The sequence below is a fragment of the Pogona vitticeps genome, chromosome 1 (genome assembly GCF_051106095.1).
Source record: "Pogona vitticeps strain Pit_001003342236 chromosome 1, PviZW2.1, whole genome shotgun sequence".
NCBI classification, from domain to species: Eukaryota; Metazoa; Chordata; class Lepidosauria; order Squamata; family Agamidae; genus Pogona; species Pogona vitticeps.
The window spans coordinates 329125893-329145249 of NC_135783.1; the positions used below are offsets into that span (position 1 = coordinate 329125893).

Below are 19357 nucleotides of genomic sequence, written 5' to 3' on the forward strand. Positions count from 1 at the left end.
GATGTTTTTGGTTAGCGGCGATTTTTGCTGCACCGATTAACATCGCTAAGCGAGGCACCACTGTATTTTTGAGTTTTGTTCCCCCACAATGAAACCCTAATCCACATGTATAGAAGATCTTATGTTGGCTGAAATCCTACTGGCATAGCTTTACACTACACAACTAGGATGATATCAGTCTGTGACAGTAATATTTAATTTAATAGAGCCTTCTGTCTTCTTTTTCAGGTTTCAAGACCCCCTAGACCTTCCTGTTGCACTGGGAAAGCCTTTGTGAGCCCGGAGGTGAAGAGAATTGCCACTGAGTTGGCGATGGTGGTCCTAATCCTGGCAGCAGGACCAGTGACAATGATATTTGGCTATTAAAAGCTCCCCACCCATCCAAGGCTCTCCAAGGCTTCCCTGTGACAAAAAGATGTCCAACAGAACTTAGGCAGCTATATGTTTATAATCTTTCACTTAAATACTACTGTCAGGGTCTGAAGATGTTATCCTACTTGTGCACCAGAAAGTTCTGCCAATAGGATTTCAGCTATTGAGTTAGGAAAGTTCTTACTCTGTGATGTATTCTGACCCTATGGGAAGGTTATATGTAGGATTCAGGGTTAGGGCTCGAGTTACATTTGTGTACTTTGCATCTCCCAAATGAATTGGAATCCTAGCTCTCGCTTGCTCATATATCCCTAACAGTGGTAACTTATTGAGAACTAGAATATGTCATTTCTATTTCTCATCACCATGGTTGACCAGAAATAACCGGGGAGGGGCAGTTGTCCTAAAATAGTGCATTGGCTGGAACAGAAAAGTAGCCCAGTGTCAAAAAGCAATGAATTTCTTGAGGCAATTTTTATTCCAGCCACTGTTGTTGAAAAGCTGCTGAAACAACAGCTGTGCATGGAAAGAGACTAAAGCTCGGAGACTTTATAAATTTTCAGGCATCAAGGCTGCCAGTCCAGTTCTGTGTGAATTCTGCAACAAAATGTGATTTGGGGGCTGAAGGTGAAGCAAGTTCAGACATAAGAAGGAACTTATGTTTATTTGAAGTTAAGATCTTTGCACCAGAGTTAGCATGCAGTGGAAGTAGAGGCAAGAGCTCTTGGTCCATAAACTATGAGAAGACCTGGAGCTGGGCCAGTGTATCCCACTGAGAGCATGGAAATTGTATAATTAAAGGAAAAAGCTTTCCATTTTAATCTTTGCCGAGCAACAGATCTTGAATTTTAGAGAAAAGGACAAGGTCTTCAGAAGCTTTATTTAAAACAAGGATGGGAAATGTTAAAAACATTTTCTTATCTTTCAGGCTTCATGGTGTGTTGGATAAACTTCGTTCTGTAACTACAGGTAAGTAGAGGAAACATGATCTGGCCTAAAACCTTTCCAGAAGGGATGGTGTACTCATACATTTTTCTGTATGTTTTGATGAGAACTGCTGGATAGCTCAGTGGTTTAGGTTTTTAGCTGTGGAGCCAGAGGCTCAAAGTTCAATTTCCCACTGTGCCGCCTTGCAAAAGGCTGGACTTGATGATCCATGGGGCCCTTTCCAGGTCTGCAGTTCTAAGAAGATGAAGACATTTATAAATGCTGTACTTGTTGAGTAAGTCAGGTAGGGATATAGTGGTTGTAATTTGTGCAGGACTTTGAACTGTAAGAATTTCTCACACAAAGGAGAAATATCAAAAGCATATGTTTCTGCAGTAGGAAATATAGGAGATCCAGTTCTGTTGCAATTTAGAGCAGAAGATATTTTGCAGTTACATATAAATATTATTACATTTGAGATGTCAAATGTTCTGGTTCTTCCAGAACCTGCCAAATCTTCAGAATCCAACCTCTTTGAAAGCAGTCTGCCATCTGGCAAAAACTTATCAGATGGAAGTGAGGAGAGAAGAGTGGAGGAAGTCCTACAGCCTCTTACAGTCTCAAGTTCTCGTCCTGAAAGGACAGATTCCCGAGTCTCAACTAGTTCCCAGGAACAGAATGCTGCTGCCTGGTAAGCTTCTTACTTGCTTCTTCACAGTTGGCAGTATATAGATCAGAAGATCCTGGTTCATATTTCAGTTCAGCCATGAATTTGCTAGATAGCCTTAGATAAACTACAGTTTCTCATGGCCCTTTCAGATGTTGGCATGGTATGAATGGTTCTGATGATCATGCATTTCCTTCCCCCTCTGTATGCACTGATTACTTTTCTCCCTATTGGTTTAATGAAATACACAATTCATTTTTGCAGTTGACCCAAGCAAACCATGTTTTTTGCAAATGATGGCCTACAAATCATGGTTTGGCTTAGACTAAAATGGCTAAAAGCTATGGTTTGACTCTGAAGTAGGAGTAAGGAAGAGAACTGGACTGCACAAAGTAAGAGGGAGGAGGCAGTGTCAAAACACAGGAATTGTATAAACTGTAGCAATGTAAATACTCACATGGCACACCCTAACAGACAGGGGTGCCAAAAGGCCATATTCTTTCCATCATCATTGAGGAGTTTTATGGATTCTCCATAGATTTCTCACCTTGGCAAAAACAGTATTCTGTGAAAAAGATAAAATTTCTGCACAACTTGTATAAAGGGCACAAAACCAGAATGGGCTTCTGCTTTATTTAAAAATCGAAAGCATGATTGTTTGGTTGGTTATATCTTTCTTCAGAATCATCTAGTTCTGTGTGTGAACTCAGAAGGAGAGGACTCAAAATAGTTTACACAAATCAGAGACCTTTGTACAAATTGGAGTGGGGAGGTTTTTGCTTCTCTCTGGCCACAAGGAGTCTTGTGGGGGCTTTAATTCCTCAGAAATGTCTCATCATGTCCAAGCAGCCTAAGTCAATGAGAACAAGCAAGTTAGTAAATACAGAGGTGGCTTGCAAGATGAATGTCTCGTGCAACGAAAAACTCGCAAGATGAAAGTGTTTTGCGATTTTTGGTGACTTGCAAGACAAATTTTCCTGTGGCTCTGCTTCGCAAGACAAAGCACGGCCATAGGAAACAACAGGGGAGCTTGACTGGTTGCCTAGCACAGTTCCACCTGAGGGGGGAGCGCGGGAGAGTTCAGTAGAGGGACGAAGAAGGTCACTCAGCTTGTTCAAAACAAACTGCTCGTGTGGAAGAAGGGCCACCCTCACAACCACCATGGCAGCCTGTCACCTCCCTCCGATCCCCTCATAAGGCATGTGCACGCTACCTCAGGTACCTCTACGCAGCCAGCTCCGTAGAATGCCCCTCACGTCACTGTGCCGCCCTCCGCCTCCGCCTCTTTAGCGCGCACGGGGCTTCAGGTTGAAGAGGAGCTCGAGCTCCTCCCCCGGATGTTTGAGTCCGGCTGTTCCGGGCCATTGTTACAGATGCTCTTTGGTCTCCGGGGCTACCAAGGTACCATGAGGAGTGGGGCTCGGCCTACCTGGTAAGTGACTTTGTTATGACTTTTTTCACCCATAGGAATACATTAAATAAATTTTGATGCATTCCTATGGGAAACCACACTTCGTAAGATGAAATCTTCGCAATATGAAGCGACTCGCGGAACGAATTATTTTCATCTTGCGAGGCATCACTGTATTTGTTCTATGTGTAAGATGTGCCATTAAACCATGGTTAGGCCTTGTACTTAAACTGAGTGTCTGTGTGTAATATGGGGATAAGAATTCTGGGCTATGGTTAAAAGTTGTTAAAAAAGATTGCTGGGATAATGTAAAATCTCCTGAAGCTGTGGTGATGTATCACTTATTCTGGAATAAGGCTCTTTCATAGAATCATAGAACAATGAAGTTGGAAGGAACCTATAAGGCCATTGAGTCCAACCCCCTGCTCAGTGCGGGAATCCGAATCAAAGCAGATTTGATAGGTGGTTGTCCAGTTTTCTCTTGAAAGCTGCCCGTATTGGAGCACTCACCGCCTCTTGAAGTAACTGGTTCCATTTCTGTACTCCTCAAGTGAGGTTTCAACCCAAGTGAGGCTAACTGCTGAGTTTGTCTGGTTAGATTTACATTGTGAGCTTTCTTTTAAAAAATAGTTAAGAATAGCAAATAGATCAGCTGGAGACTGAAGCAGAATATGCTACTGGTGTTTTCTGGCAATTCTTATTCAAACACCATGAGTGACATATTTTAATCTTGAATATCTCACTCTTCTTAAAGCGCAGGTATGTTTGCTATCAGGTAAGCATTAATATTCTCACTTCTGACGCAGGCAGTCCTGCCAAGATGGCCCTCCTTCTCTCTTGATGTCGACTGTGAAACCACTGAGGGAATTGTCCCCCTTGGAAGCTGTGATCGACATTAAGCCTGAGCCAGATGATCTCATTGACGAAGACCTCAATTTTGTCCAAGAGAACCGGATGCCCCGAAAGAAGCCCCTTGTGACAGTGACTTACGGTTCTTCCCGTCCATCTGCTGAAATTTATCGCCCACCAGCCAGTCGAAACATGGAAGGCAACGTTCACTTGCAGAGGTTGCCACAACACAGCAACCTACAAAATGCCAAGCAGCTTGATATACAGGATGGTAGGTCACTGGAAACTGTCCAGCTCTGTGATCCAGACGCATTTGGCAGCTTGGCCGAGAGTTACAGGCCCTCTTCCAAAGGGAATGCTGATAAAATTAGCAGTGAGGTGAGTATATGAACCCAAGCTCTGCTGGTATTTAACTTGTTCTCAACACATGGAGATCACCATGGACACCTGGAGTCCCTTGTTCTAAATATAGACAGAGTGGCCAAAAATATCTCACATACGGTATCCACAGTATGTGACATCCACACTCTGGTTGCATTAGTGTTTTCCAGGTGAATAATGCATGTATGTGGTTGTTACTATTACTGAGAGTGAAAAGTAGTTGTAATTTACATGCTCTGTCCTTGGAGTGTTTTGATGTGTGAATAAATGCCATGTCATGCTCATTGAATGATTGGATGAAATCTTTTTCCTTAGCATAGTAAGTCACAACTAGAGTAGTCCCATGGAATTTATGGAGGAATTGACTCACCATCCCCACTGATTTAACGAACCTAGTCTAGCTGCCACTTACCATATTAAGCAACAGGATTTCAGCCATTGGAAGAGTTCAAGCGTTTTATGGTCAGGAAACTACTTCTGCATTGATGTGTTTCCTATGGAACTCTAGTATTGTAGAACAGTATGGAGCAAGAACTAAGATGGACATTCAGTTACCAGACAGCGTGGCATAGTGTCTAGAGTCCTGAAAGTAGGGGTTACAGGTTATATCTCTTGTAGGTTTACCTTGTGCCATTCACAATATTGCTGCTTGGCCTACCTCACAGGGTTGTTGTGAGGATACATGGAACTGGGGAGAACTATATATGGCACATACATACACCAGAAGGAACGGGAAGGTGGTAAATGTAATAGACACAGATTATTGCCCTATTTAGATAGAGAATGTGTCCCCAAATGTGCACATCTTTCTCCTAGCTGTTAAAGGAGGCTAGGAGCTAGTATTCATGACCCAACTATTATTGAGAGAATCTTTACTGCTTTTATTGACCTTCTCACAGAGGAACTTCCAAATTTTCAAAGAAACTGGGATTCCATGGAACACAGTTGGGAAGTTGCTGTTAAAAGATGAAACCAATGTGGTTGTCACTTTTGGCACCTTACATATCTAAATATTTAGTTGTTTGAATTCTGGCGTTTCAATGCTGGAAATTGTATTGAAGAACTCCGAGAGTCAGATCAAGGAAAGAAATCTGTCTCACTCTGCATTGAGAAGGCAAAGATAAGGTGAAAGAAGGGCTTGAGCTGGGGCAGGTCTCCTACCCCAAACAGCAGTGACAGAAACCTGCCTTTCAGCTTGGTCCAGGTGGAATCCCACCGCACACCCCCAGAGGCAGTACTGTTCACCATCTCTGCCCTAATAAACCTGAAACGAGCATACCTCTGGGATAAGGCTTCTCCATATATGAGCCTTCAAATTCTATGGAATAGAACTCATGCCTCCATGAACAAAAGTGTGGCTAATATCCATGTGGCATCTGCAGAATATTTTCCTAGGGCAGTTTCATCCGTCCTCCATTCTCCTCTTACGTGCACTTAACAACAATATTATTCTATGGGATATTTCTTAGTTAAATCTTTCTGATGTTTTCTGTTATTGTTGCTATTAGTGTGTTTAATGGTTACTGATTGTTGACATTTGAAGATTGTATTTTGCCTTTGCTGTACTTTTTAAAATTTTGTTCACTACTTTGAAAGGAATATACTGGTGGGATAGAAATACTGAAACAAATAAAATTCATGCCCATATTCACTCCTTGTTGCCCATGTTTGTCCCTTTCCTGTTTGTCTCTTCCTCTTTCAGAGTTAGATTTTAAGATCTTCGGGACAGTTTGTAAGCAGCCCTTCCAAGGATGGGGCAGTACAATGTCTTAATTCACTAGATTATTGTCATTTTCAAGCCTTGTTATAACTTGGATAATATTTTGTTTTCGGAGGGAATGGAGTTCTATGATTTATGTCTACATAGCCTAAGAATCAAGGATAAAAAACAAGCACTGTTTTTCTTCCTGATACCAAAGCAAATTATAATACCCTAAGCATCAGTTGCCATAAGTACTATGATTCAGACAGCTTTCACAGCAAATCCTTCTGCTTTACAATTGGCCCTACAGAAGAGATTATTTTACTAGTCTTGATTCCGACAGCTGTGTCTGAATTAATCTTGCCTTCCTGTGGTCTGCCGTGATGATAGTTATTGCTGTCTTTTCTCCACTATCAATGTGCCCATCCTCTCTCTCCTCTTGTGCTGGCTTCCATACCACTTGGTCTCCCCTCTGCCCATGTTCTATGCTAACTAAAATGTCTTCCTCCCCTGCTCCCAATGTCCATGTAAGGCTGGCTTTGCAATAATGGATCTGAATTGTGCAACACTAGGCAGAACAAGGAAATCTGCACAGATTAAACCCTAGTGTTCTTAATTATTATGTGATAATTTGAGAACATAGATTTTAAAATGTAAAACGAAATCTATCTTAATAAGAACTGCCCATGTTTTGTCTTTGGCTTCATAAATGGCAACATGCAGTTGCAGTTCCACCCAAACCTGCTGCACATGTGTTCTGTCAAAAATTACTGAGAACCACTTGGGTGGATCTCAACAATAGGGGTCCAATTGTTAGAAAAGCTTAGCCTGATTTGCTAATCTGTTGTGTGGATCTAAGTGGGAAATTGCATAATTGCTGCTACAAATTCCTTGGAGGATACTGTGGGATGTGCGTTGGATCAGTTTTTAAGCCACTCTTAAGTCATCCTGAATGCTGAGAACCTCCTGTTGTGGTGAAATATAGAGGATGTCTAATGAACTGGTGGTCAGAGTTACGTAGGAGGACAGGGAGAGCAAAGGAAAGAACAGAATCAGCCTTACAGGAAAACAGTGAGCATCTGGCGTTGGTCTAAGTACAGGGTGGGGAGTTGGGTTAATTGATCTATTGGGAACTGTCCAAGTCTAAAATATCTGCAAGCATAATTGGAGTCTAGAGAAAAAAGGACTACGCTGTAGCAAAGCTAACTTCAGTTGGTCCAGTAGGGTGGCTTTGTTCCTCCTGAACAAGATGTTAAAGATGTTAAAATAAGAAGCAGTACAAAAGTACTGCTCAGTGGTCAGACATCTTAACACCAGCAAACCTACTGATGTTCTTCCAGAGAATTTTGTTCAGGGCCTTTGGCCATTCCAGTTTATTGATTGATTGAAGCAGTTTGTTTGTGATATAGTGCCATCAAAGTGCATGATGCTTGGATGAAGCGACTAGTCTCTTTCAAGAGAAAGAAGGGAATATCTGACATGTAGAAACCCCAGAGGAAGGCAGGCATACATGGAGATCTGTGCAGTTGTTTCAATTACAGGCTTAGTTCCACTGGGCAAGGATGAGAAAAAAGTAGTTCTTCACATGAACTCCAGCCTGTGCCAATGTGGCTGTTAATTAAGAATAACAAAAAGTTGATTCCAACAGCATTGAGAGGCTTGCAAGTTGCTAATTCCTGTATGGGAAATTTTTCTTTTTAACCTGAATGAGCAATAAAAACTGCCTTTGAGCTTCACTGCAAAATAGACAAATGTCTTTGGTAGTGCTTTTTAGCAATATCTCTTTTGAGAGGCCAGGTTCAAATGTATCAAATAAATTGTCCTCCTGCTTTCAGGAAGAAACACTGAGGAAGAGAAAACTCCCAGTTGTAAGCTCAGTAGTGAAAGTGAAGCGGTTTAGTATTGATGGAGAGGAAGAGGAAGAAGAGGAAGACTATGGACTCCGGCTGGGAGGCATATCCAGCAGCGTCTCTGTGCCTGCGAAACCTGAAAGAAGGTACCCAAATAGATTTTTAGCAGTCTCTTGTTTTGAATCCCTAATATGATTTTTACAAAAAGCTAAGAAAGGGGGCATTAAAATAGATATATCATGTTTTCATGGAAAGATACTAATGCTAAAGTGATTAATTAGGACCTTAAGTTGTCATTCAGATGTGCCCAAATAATCCCTAGTTCTCTTGCCTATTTTGCAAAATGGGTTCCGCATCATCATAGAATCTGCTTGGGACGATACATCCAAAATGTTACTTTGTTATAACAGTGCTTAATTATTCAGTACATACCTTTTACAATAAATAAATGGGCGTTTTGCTGTTATGGATGAAAATGCCATCTGAAACAGAGGCAGAAAGCAGGAACTATTGAATGAATAGGAGCTCCTGGCCTTTGCTGCAGGATGATTGAATGGGCAGGGTTGTTCTCATCCTTCTTAGAAACTGATAGAACATGGTAGAAGCAAGGAGCATTTTGATAACTCTATGTGGGTGTTTTCTGCCTTCGCTAATCATTCTGTCCTCCACTGATAATAGTAGGCAATTAACCAGGTAGCTGTAGTTCTCTGACTAAAGAAGCTGGGAGACTGTAGTTAATGATAGCTGTCTACTATATCCAGGCTAGGTACTCTAGTGCAGTGGTTCTTAACCTTGGTTTACAGGTGTTTTTGAACTGCAACTCCCAGAAACACCAGCCAGCACAGTTGGTGGTGAAGGTTTCTGGGAGTTGCAGTCCAAAAACACCTGTAACCCAAGGTTAAGAACCACTGCTCTAGTGAATGGCTTTCAAACAAGCTGGGAAGCAAACACTGATTTAAAACTACAGGTTCATATCCTGGCTTGTTTGCAGGCCATTAACCCTAGTTTGGATGTAATGGTTAATTCTGATTAACTCCATTTAACAGACTACTTCTGCAGAGTGAAGATGAGCTTATGTGTATGCAGAGCTTATCTGTATTTGTTCCTTTTAAATGTTAAGATTTGAACTTCTGGACTTTGGGCTGCTTATAGCTTCATGTATTACAGTGGTGCCTCGCTTAGCAATGTTAATCGGTGCAGCAAAAATTGCTGCTAAGCGATTTCATCGCTAAGTGATTTTAAAAAGCCCATAGAAACGCATTAAAACGTGTTTAATGCGTTCCTATGGGCTTAAAAACTAACCTTATGCGAAAATGCTCCATTGCGGTGGCCATTTTCGGTGCCTCTAAAGCGAGGCAAAACAGCGGGCGGGTTTTTCCGGCAGCCATTTTGGAACCGCCGATCAGGTGGCCGAAAATGGGGGTTTTGCGATGATCGCTTGCCTGCGATCATCGCAAAGCAAAATTTCCCCATAGGGGCCATCGCAAAGCGATTGCTCTTGCAATGCCAAAAAGTCCATCGCAAAGCGATTTCATCGCTATACGGAGCCATCGCTATGCGAGGCACCACTGTATTTGATTCTTGTCAATGTCCTCACAAATGGGGCTTGCTCCCTTCTCTTCTTCTTTCCCACTGTATTTGCAAGAACTAATAACTTTTTCCAAAAGGAAGTCATTATTTGACCACCTGAATGCAGCCATTATGCTTGCCCAAAAGAAATTGATGTCAAAGAGGGATATACAGTGGGGTCTTGACTTGAGAACTTAATCCGTATTGGAAGGCGGTTCTCAAGTCAAAAAGTCTGTAAGTCAAGTCTCCATTGACCTACAGTGCATTGAAAACCGATGAATCCCGTAACAGGCCGTTTTTGTTCCATTTTGGTTTTTTTCTGGTCTGTAAGTCAAATCTCAGTCTGCAAGTCAAACCTAAATTTTGCGGCCAGAGAAGTCTGTAACTCAAAAAGTCTGTAAGTCAAGCCGTCTGTAAGTCAAGGGTCCACTGTAGAAGGTAAAGATCATATCAGTATTGGTGTCTGTAGGCTGCCAGCAGAGAAGCCCAGTGGTTGAAATTTATGGGTGTACAGAAGTGAATATAGTATTTTTGGTCCCATTTTGCATGACTGTGCTCCACCTAGGCAAGAATCTCTTTAGAGAAGAAGGAAGGAAAGAAATCTGGAATCACCTCCAAGCTGTGTTGTGGTGTAGCAGCTGATGACAAGATAACTCACTGGAAAATCTTCACCTGTCCATTTTGGTGGATACCAGCCAGACTTAAAAGTATTCCATAGGAAGCACTGCTTGCAAGGTTTCCTTTTTCAGAAACTGTGCCCCCAAAATATTTCTCCCAGCATGGCTGGAGAATTCTAGAGGTGTAATGCCAAAAAATAAAATAAAATAAAATAAAATAAAATAAAAAAAGTTGACTTTGCCTCTTCTGGGTGTGAAGTTAAGTATCTACAGTGTCCACTAAATTTCCTTGCATTGTGTTTCAATTCCTTCAGGCCTTCACTGCCACCTTCCAAACAGGCCAATAAGAATTTAATACTGAAAGCTATCTCTGAAGCTCAGGAATCGGTTACAAAGACAACTAATTATGCTACAGGTAAATAGTTGAATTGTGCCGAGGTACCTTATTTTGAAGGTCAGTTCAGTACAGCTAGTTAAGTTTTTGTGACTGGAACATAGACCTAAATTATACCTTATTAGAAAGTTCAAGTAATGCTACTTTTGTGTCATATTAGGATCATAGTTTTCTATCCTACTGGAAGTGTTAATTACCGTGTTTCTTGCTCCATAAGATGCACTCCCCCCCCAAAATGTAGGGGGGATAGTCTTATGGACCGAAGGCAGCAATTTCGTCGCCGCTGGCCCCGTGGGGGGAGCGTCGTAAGGGTCCGTGTGAGCCTTCCAGGACCCTTGTGAGGCTCCCCCACCCCCCACGGGGCCAGCGCCGGCGAAATCGCCAGCTTCCAGGTGGGGGGAATGTCGCAAGGGTCCTGGAAGCTCACCCAGACCCTTCGAACGCTCCTCCCACCCCCGCACAGGACCAGCGCCGCCGAAATCGCCAGCTTCTGGGAGTGTTTGGAAGCTTGGGGAGCCTCCAAACACTCCCAGAAGCTGGTGATTTCACCCCCCGTGGCCCCGTGGGGGATGGGGGAGTGTGGCAAGGGTCTGAGAGAGCCTTCCAGGACCCTTGCCACGCTCCTCCCACCCCCGCACGGGGCCAGCGCCGGCGAAATCGCCAGGTTCTGGGAGTGTTTGGAGGCTTGGGAAGCCTCTGAAGAGTCCCAGAAGGTGGTGATTTTGCCCCCTCTAACCCCCGAGGGGGGCAGGGTGAGTCTCTAAAGCATTCTGGAACACACCCTAGGACCCTTTGGAGGCTCACCCTGCCCCCCCCCCCCGCTCAGCCAGAGGGGGGGAAATCTCCAGCTTCTGGGATTCTTCTGAAGCTTCCCAAGCCTCAAGTCCCAGAAGCTGGCGATTTCACCCCCTCTGACCCCCGGGGGGGGGGGCAGGGCGAGCCTCCAAAGGGTCCTAGGGTGCGTTCCATAAGATGGACCTCTCCATAAGGCTCACCAATTTTTAGGAGAAGAAAACAAATTATTTTTTTCCTGTTTTCTTCTCCTAAAAATTTGGTGCGTCTTGGAGCGAAAAATACGGTAATATAACAACATCAGGTTGCTTGTGTTGTAATTACTGCTCCTTGCATTTATTGGCAAAACTCTTTTTGGTGTCATCAGCTTCATTGCATAAATTATGCCAACCGGATTTTGCCCTTTGTGTAAAATAATGCTGGTTATATCTGATGTTGTCTTTAATCCCTGTAAGACTTCTGTCATAATACATTTGGTAATTTGTAAGAGCCTGCAGAACTCATAATTTTGCTGCAGGAGACTTATCGTTGGGTAGCCATTAAAAAAATGTGTTTGGGTTTGACACTCAAGAAAATTTCCACATGGATCGTTTTGCACTGCAAAAGGATAAGTGAGAGCAAATCACAAATTTGCTTCTTAGTTAGCACCAAACAAGAAAGCAAGTCCCACCTGTTATAGAAAATCTCCCATGAACCATCTTGGGACGTGCCTCTATCAGAGCCTAATAGCACAGTCTGACATTTATGGCGAAATTGGTCAATTGTGTTGTATAGATTGCAGCATAATCCTGATTTAACATGCATTAAGGAACCTTGTGGCTCAGTGTTTAAACTGTAATACTGCAGTCAACACTCTGCTCATGACCTGAATTCAGTCCTGACCACCTCAGGTATCCGGCTCAAGGTTGCCTCAGCCTTCTGTCCTTCCAAGGTTGGCACATGTAGTATCCAGCTAGCTGGAGGAGGAGGGGCAATGTGTAAGCTGCAAAACTAAACTGTAAGCCAGAGAACACTTTACACTCTATGGGGCGGTATATAAGCAGCATGCTTTGCTTTGCTTCCTTTCCCCAGAAATGCTAGAAACTGTAGGGGTTAGAAATCTCCAGCAGAGTTCTCTATCACTTTTACTGAAGTGCAAAGAATCTCCTGCAGTCAGAAAAACATAAAACAATGTTGAAATCGTTTTTTATTTATTATGGTCAATGACCAGGAAGATAAAAAATACGTTATATAGATAAAATGAACCATAGATGTTCATGTGCAGAATATCAGTATCCCATCCTAGGTCTCAGGTTTTGCTAGTGGACACGTTCATTGGTTTGAGCCAAAAAAGGCCACCTTCCCCAGAGGCTGCAAGTGTATTAGTGGGGGTCTGAAACTGCCCAGAGGCAATAGTAGTACAACAAGGTTGGTTCTCATTTCTGCGCTCATGTTAGAACTGCTAGGCAGCTGACAAACCACTTTGTCCATATTAATGAAGACAAATTTCTTCTGAATGAACTTAAGCAGATTAATTTAGAAGTTGAATAAGTTCCTTTTTTTAATTTTCTCAATTCTCTTCCTTAGAATTATGAGATTGTTATTGCGAGAGAGAGAGAGAGAGAGAGAGAGACTATGTTCTGTGGTAGCAGCATGGTCTTAAGCATGTTTTCTCAGATGTCAGTCCAAATTAACTCTGGAGCTAAATCCTTTCTAAATGTGCTTAGGTTTGCACTGCTGAGAAGAAGTTGCATCTCTGACCTTTTTAATTGGAAGATCCAGAAGGTAGCTTGAAAGCCAAGCTTTCTGTGATTCTAATTTGGATCTGTTGTAATAGAATTCCATTTGTATTTGCGTAAAGCATCAATATTGTGTTGCTCCTTGCATAATGCATTTGACGGGTTCTTTTGTTTTACCAAAAAAAAAAGTCCCAGCAAAACAGACAGTTCCTGTGGCTCCCAGAACCCGGACTTCTCATGAAGAAGCTCTCCTGGAAGTTATTCATGGGCAGAACCGTTTATCCAGAATGAACCCCCAGGAAGAAGAGCCGCATGAGCAACTGCTAGGAAGAGTACCAGGTACTGTGAAATGTGAGGCCCTGTTGTCCTCTACAAAAACTGGTGGACATGTGAAGTTCTGTATCTTTCTCTGATGTGACCTGTTGAGAAAGATTCCGAACATAGTAAAACTCTGTTTCTTGTGTATTCTTCCTCTTATTGTGGAGAAAGTGATAGGATATTTATTTCAGTACGTTTCACAATATTCATATGCTAGAAGAGGTGGTAGATGCCTTATACTGAGTCAGACTACTGGTATTATTTCATGATAAAAACTTGTCAGATCGGACTATGGTTAGCTTCCAAAATCAAATGAGATTGTGTAGGGCTAGATGGTGTGGTCTCCAACGCATTTTTGGTATCACCTGGCAGGACAAAGTTCCAAACAGAGTAGTCCTAGATCGAGCTGGAATTTTTAGCATGTATACATTACTGAAAGAGCAATGTCTGTGTTGGCTTGGGCATGTTGTGAGAATGACTAATTCTCCTGTATGGAGAATTAGTGCAGGGAAAGCGCCCCAGAGGGAGACCCCAGCTGCGATACAAGGATACTTGCAAGCAGGATCTGAAGGCCTTAGGAATGGACCTCAACAGATGGGAAACCATGAGATCTGAGCGTTCAGCGTGGAGGCAGGTGATGCATCATGGCCTCTCTGAATTTGAAGAGACCCTTGTCCAGCAGGCCAAGGAAAAGAGGCAGTCATGAAAGCAGAAAAATCAGGGAGCTGGACAGGGGACAGACTGTATTGTCAGTCTCGAATTGGCCTCCTCAGCCACAGTATACGCTGTTCCAAGTCCTCCATACAGAGCACGTTACCATAGTCTCTCGAGACTGAACGATGCCTCATCTAAGATGGTGTGGTGACTATTAAGAGGATACTTTCGTAATAAAGAAACATGAGTTGTCATGTTGATTTCATTGTGGTAATGTAAGGACTTGTGAAAGCCTTCCTGAGTTTCTTTATGTAGTACCTTATTCTATTTCTCATAGTATCGGCTTCTGAGAAGACCACCAGCAAAGCTTAGAGGAACCACCACCCCTGCCACAACTATAATTCAGTGACATGTAGCCAATGAAGTCAGGGGTTCTAGTTAGCCATCTTGAGCACTGTTGATTGTATCTGTGTTAATTTATGTCTTTCTCTCTTAAAGCTGTCTTAGCTTGCCTTGGCCCTACGGCATAAAACCAGCAGGAAAGTAGGCCAAAATCCCCCTTCATTCTGTGGCTAGGTGGAATTTAGGGGTAAAATTTTTTTTTTAAAAAAATTGCCAGCTACATATAGAGAAAGAGACAAAGAGATCTACCAGTGTTGTGTCCATCAAAGGAATGAAGTGAAGATGACTGCAGGAGATTCTTTGCAGGAACAGAATCCTTTGTTAAGGAAGGGTTGTGTGAAGCTAGGGTATCACTTTGTCCCCTACAGCAAATTCAACAGCTTTTGTCCTTCCACATTCATTTCAGGGACCCAGCAGAGGCAACTCTTTTCTCGTCTCCAGGTTGAACCAAGCATCGAAGAGACGTTGCAGAAGGCCCAAGGTTAGATGTGGTTGTTTTGGTAGAAATCCTACTTTTTTCCTGTTGGTGATGCCCAAACTGGAGACCCAGGTAGTTTTTGGACTACAACTCCCAGAAATTCTAGTCAGCATAGCCAATAGCCAGGAATTCTGGGAGTTGTAGTTGGAGATCATCTGAGGTCCGAAGTTTGGGAACCACCCTTAGACATCCATGCTTCTGTGTTTTGTTAACATGTAACCTGAACATAGATTATTGTGTAGCATATACTGCCACCTAGTGCTTTAAGAGCAAACCAGAACCAACTCTGAGCAGGCATCTTCATATGCTATCATTTGATACTCACCTGGGCATAATCTCTCTCTGTCCTAATCTTTATCAAATAACCACACCTTTGTTTTCATTTTTTTTGGTTAGCTCAAAATGCTTTCAACACATTTGGCATTTTCTCTGGTTTAGAATATTTTAGTTTGGAATCCATGGTCCACACAGACACCAGATCATTTATCTTGAAGAAGCCAAAGCTGTCTGAGGAGATCCTGGTGCCCCAGAACGTGGAATTGGGGCACAAGTCCACAGAGGCATTGCAAGCACTTTCTGGACGGCTGATACAGACACGGTAAAAAACAAAAGTTGTTCCTTTACTTTCAGTGAAAGGGTTGAAAGCCAGAGCCAACTTGCCTGCTTATATCTGAAAACAACAGAGTTCTGTGGCATGTTAAAGACTAACAAATATATCAGGGCATGGGGTGTCTGCAGACCTCATTGCAGACAACAAGTTTGCATTCAGAAGTGGAGCTCCCTAGATTATTGAGAGAAGCCTTCTTTGTAATAGCATGAGCTTCTTGATCTCATGTCCCACATTTTAGCTTGCTGTGTTCTGATTTGTCATTGGGAGATAAACATGGGCTTCATTTGCAAATCTGATTGCCCGGAGAAGCAAAGAGCTCCAGATGGATACAGTGGGGTCTCGACTTACGAACGGTTCTACATACGAACTTTTTGACTTACGAACTGCTCTCATAGGAATATATGGACTCCACTTGCGAACTTAGATTCGAGTTACGAACTCTTTCCTTTCCTTTTTTAAACAGTCATCTTAGGTTAAAAGGAAAAAAGAAAAAATATCCCCCTCTAGTGGCAGAAGGCAGAATAGCAGCTTCCCATTAGTTTCTATGGACGGAAAAGAGCAGATATGGATTAAATGGTTTTCAATGCATTCCTATGGGAAATGCAGATTCGACTTACGAACTTTTCAACCTGAGAACTGCCTTCCAATACGGATTAAGTTCGTAAGTCGAGACCCCACTGTACCTGTGAGCAAATACAGTGGACCCTTGACTTATAGACGGCTTGACTTACAGACTTTTTGAGTTACAGACTTCTCTGGCCGCAAAATTTAGGTTTGACTTGCAAACTGAGATTTGACTTACAGACCAGAAAAAAACCAAAATGGAACAAAAACGGCCTGTTACAGGATTCATCGGTTTTCAATGCACTGTATGTCAATGGAGACTTGACTTACAGACTTTTTGACTTGAGAACCGCCTTCCAATACGGATTAAGTTCTCAAGTCAAGACCCCACTGTAACTTGCTGTCAGTTTCTAAATGCAGAGTACTGTCTTGCCCAGTTGGCAGAGTTTAAGCCTCTGAAGCATCTCCTAATGGGATGTATGTCTGTTTGTGTAGTGTTGTTGGCATTGATTAGTGCTTTTTTTCCTGCTTGTTATTCCAGTAACTTTGACATTTCCTGTTTTTTTATTTTTATTTTTTATTTTATTTATTTATTTATTTATTTATTTATTTATTTTTTGCAGAGAGCAGCTTGGGCACCCGGAGAAGCCTGCCAGTCCCAAGTTCATAGTCACATTAGATGGAGTTCCCAGCCCTCCAGGGTACCTGTCTGACCAAGAGGAGGAAGAGCAAAATCTTATGGAAGGAGTTAGGCCAGTTCTTCCCAGGGCGACAACCAGCAAGGGATTACGGAGCCTCCGTGCCCAACAGATGCACATTATTTCCAGACAGCTGGAGAGCACTGATGGTAACACACATGCAAACCTGTTTTCTGTAGAGATGCTCTTTCAGTCATCTTCATTCCAGCACATCAGTTGTTTGCCCCACTTTCTTTGGGCTGCTCAGATGAAGCATGAGGCTGGGTTGCAGGGCGTTGGAATCTTTTCTCATTTCTGGACGGAGTGCTGGTATTGCCATGTCACTCATTTGCAGAATTTTGTGCCTTAAAAACCAATATGTTTTGTTTGGCAACAGCTTGTGCGAGTCACAGCCCATTTTAACAGATGCACAGCCAGTGTAAAAATCTGCCTCCTTAAACTGCATGGTGGGCTTGTTGCAGCCGGCTGTAGTCGACAAATGTTTCTGTTAAATAAAGTGTGTTAGTCTTGAAGGCGCTCTTTGTCATTTCTTCTTTCTCAGTTAAATATATGCTTGCTTATATTTATTTATTTATAAACCTATGTTCATTGTATGCTGGTTTTTCTTTCATTTTAAGGAGGCTTGTTGTTGGGCAGAAAAGTGTGGCGTAAGTGATGTTTGGATACCCTGGACATCACAAAACCTCTAGGAAGGATAATGGGATGATGTGAGTTTTTAGGAGTTGCATCATTTACAGTGGCCACACTTAGCGGCGGATTTGGGGTCTTTAAAAGAGTGGTAGAGGTTCTGTTTTGTTTTGTTTTTAATTTGGGGGAGTGAGGTGGGTACAGTTTTGAATTTCTTCCCAATGTCTTTCACTAGTAATAGATTTAAGGTTAGGTTTTATGCTGTTTGGGAAGTGAAAACTATGTAATGAAAATGTGCTTTAGATCCTCACAATGCTCTTTATTGTTATGCCGGTGCAACCCCTCTGTGTGTGTGTTACTGCTTTTAAACAAAATCCTCTTTGAATGTAGGTGAGCCAAAGGTTGGTCACTGTGGGCTGCATTCTGCCTCATTTCAGTGTATTTCAGGGTCTTTGTGCTATCAGTCGTCTCAAATTCAAACTGGATTGCTTAAAGACACCATTCCCATTTCTCTCCACAGTAGAGATGCAGGAGGTGGGCATCCTGCACAAAGTGGAAAAAGTACCCGAGCGCTGCAAGTACTGGCCCGCCTGCAAAAATGGAGATGAATGCGCCTTCCATCATCCCACCCTGCCATGCAAGTTAGTGCAACAAACCTTTTCAATGTAGCTTGAGAGTTTGCTCTCCTAGTCTTCAGACACATCATTAAATACTCTTTAGGATTATCACTGAAGAGGAAAACAGTCCACCTTCTTCCCTTTCTTGCCCAGCTGGGTAATGGGGGAAAGACTGCTGCTCTGGTACTGCATTTTAACCAGCCAGGAGCAACGATCATAAGTGAAATCACTGAGGGGTGGAGATGGGAGAGATCTTATGCCTTTCCCCCGCCTAATCCACATATTGCTGGGATGGCTCTTTTATCACTATTAGTAGCAACTGAGAAGCATCTCTCTCAATGGGGTGGGGAATGGGGAAACCAGAGGACTTGGTTGGACATTTCTGTTTCCAGGGGGAGGGTGTTTGGAGGTTTAACTGGTGGAAAGATTTTTGGCATGACTATGAATCATAGAATAGTGAAGTTGGAAGGGGCCTATAAGGCCGTCAAGTCCAACCCTGTGCTCGATGGAGGAATACAAGTCAAAGGAATCATGGATGCTTTTTGAGGATTGCTGTCCATCCATGAGTTTGAATATGGAAAGTTTTTTTTAAAATGAAAACCCAACAGAAATGTTGTTGTCTTTCCAAATGCTAGCCCAAGAATCCAAATGTCATTATCTGTATAGAACTGTGGTCAAAACCAAAATAACTTTCTAAATGTAGGCATTGTTTTAAAGGTATTTGTCTTCTAACAAGGATCCTTTTTACACTCCAGAATCTTTCCCAACTGCAAATTTGCTGACAAGTGCTTGTTCATCCATCCAAACTGTAAATACGATGCAAAGTGCACCAAGCCAGACTGCCCGTACACGCATGCCAGCCGACGGACCCCACTGCCACCTCCGAAACCAGGTGATGTTTCCATTCCTTTTTAATATCATACATGTATATTTATGTCTGGCCTGAATTATAATATTAGCAGCCATGGGAGGGTTTCCACACTATCTCCCATCCAGGCACTGCCTCTTAGATTCAGCAAGAGTGCTGCCTGGCCTGGTTTCAGATGTGGTTCCCACAGGCAGGTATGTGTTGCTAGTCCAGGAGCTAAAATTGATTGTCTGTGTTTGTTGGCAATATTATATTAAGCATTAACCTTTTGA

The 19357-nt window shown here is 42.6% G+C and overlaps 1 protein-coding gene across 2 annotated transcripts in view; it reads left to right on the forward strand.

Annotated features, from left to right (window-relative positions):
• Positions 1-19357, forward strand: part of ZC3H14 (zinc finger CCCH-type containing 14) — a 31046-nt gene that overhangs the window by 7819 nt on the left and 3870 nt on the right. Inside the window, exons 4-14 of one of the 2 annotated variants that reach the window (XM_020811418.3) lie at positions 1301-1341; positions 1804-1990; positions 4184-4604; positions 8145-8305; positions 10660-10760; positions 13439-13588; positions 15030-15104; positions 15540-15699; positions 16899-17122; positions 18121-18241; positions 18973-19109. In XM_020811418.3, the coding sequence (XP_020667077.3) occupies positions 1301-1341; positions 1804-1990; positions 4184-4604; positions 8145-8305; positions 10660-10760; positions 13439-13588; positions 15030-15104; positions 15540-15699; positions 16899-17122; positions 18121-18241; positions 18973-19109 (1778 nt within the window). The remainder of the gene's footprint in view (positions 1-1300; positions 1342-1803; positions 1991-4183; positions 4605-8144; positions 8306-10659; positions 10761-13438; positions 13589-15029; positions 15105-15539; positions 15700-16898; positions 17123-18120; positions 18242-18972; positions 19110-19357) is intronic. The other variant, XM_072986539.2, reaches the window with a different exon arrangement.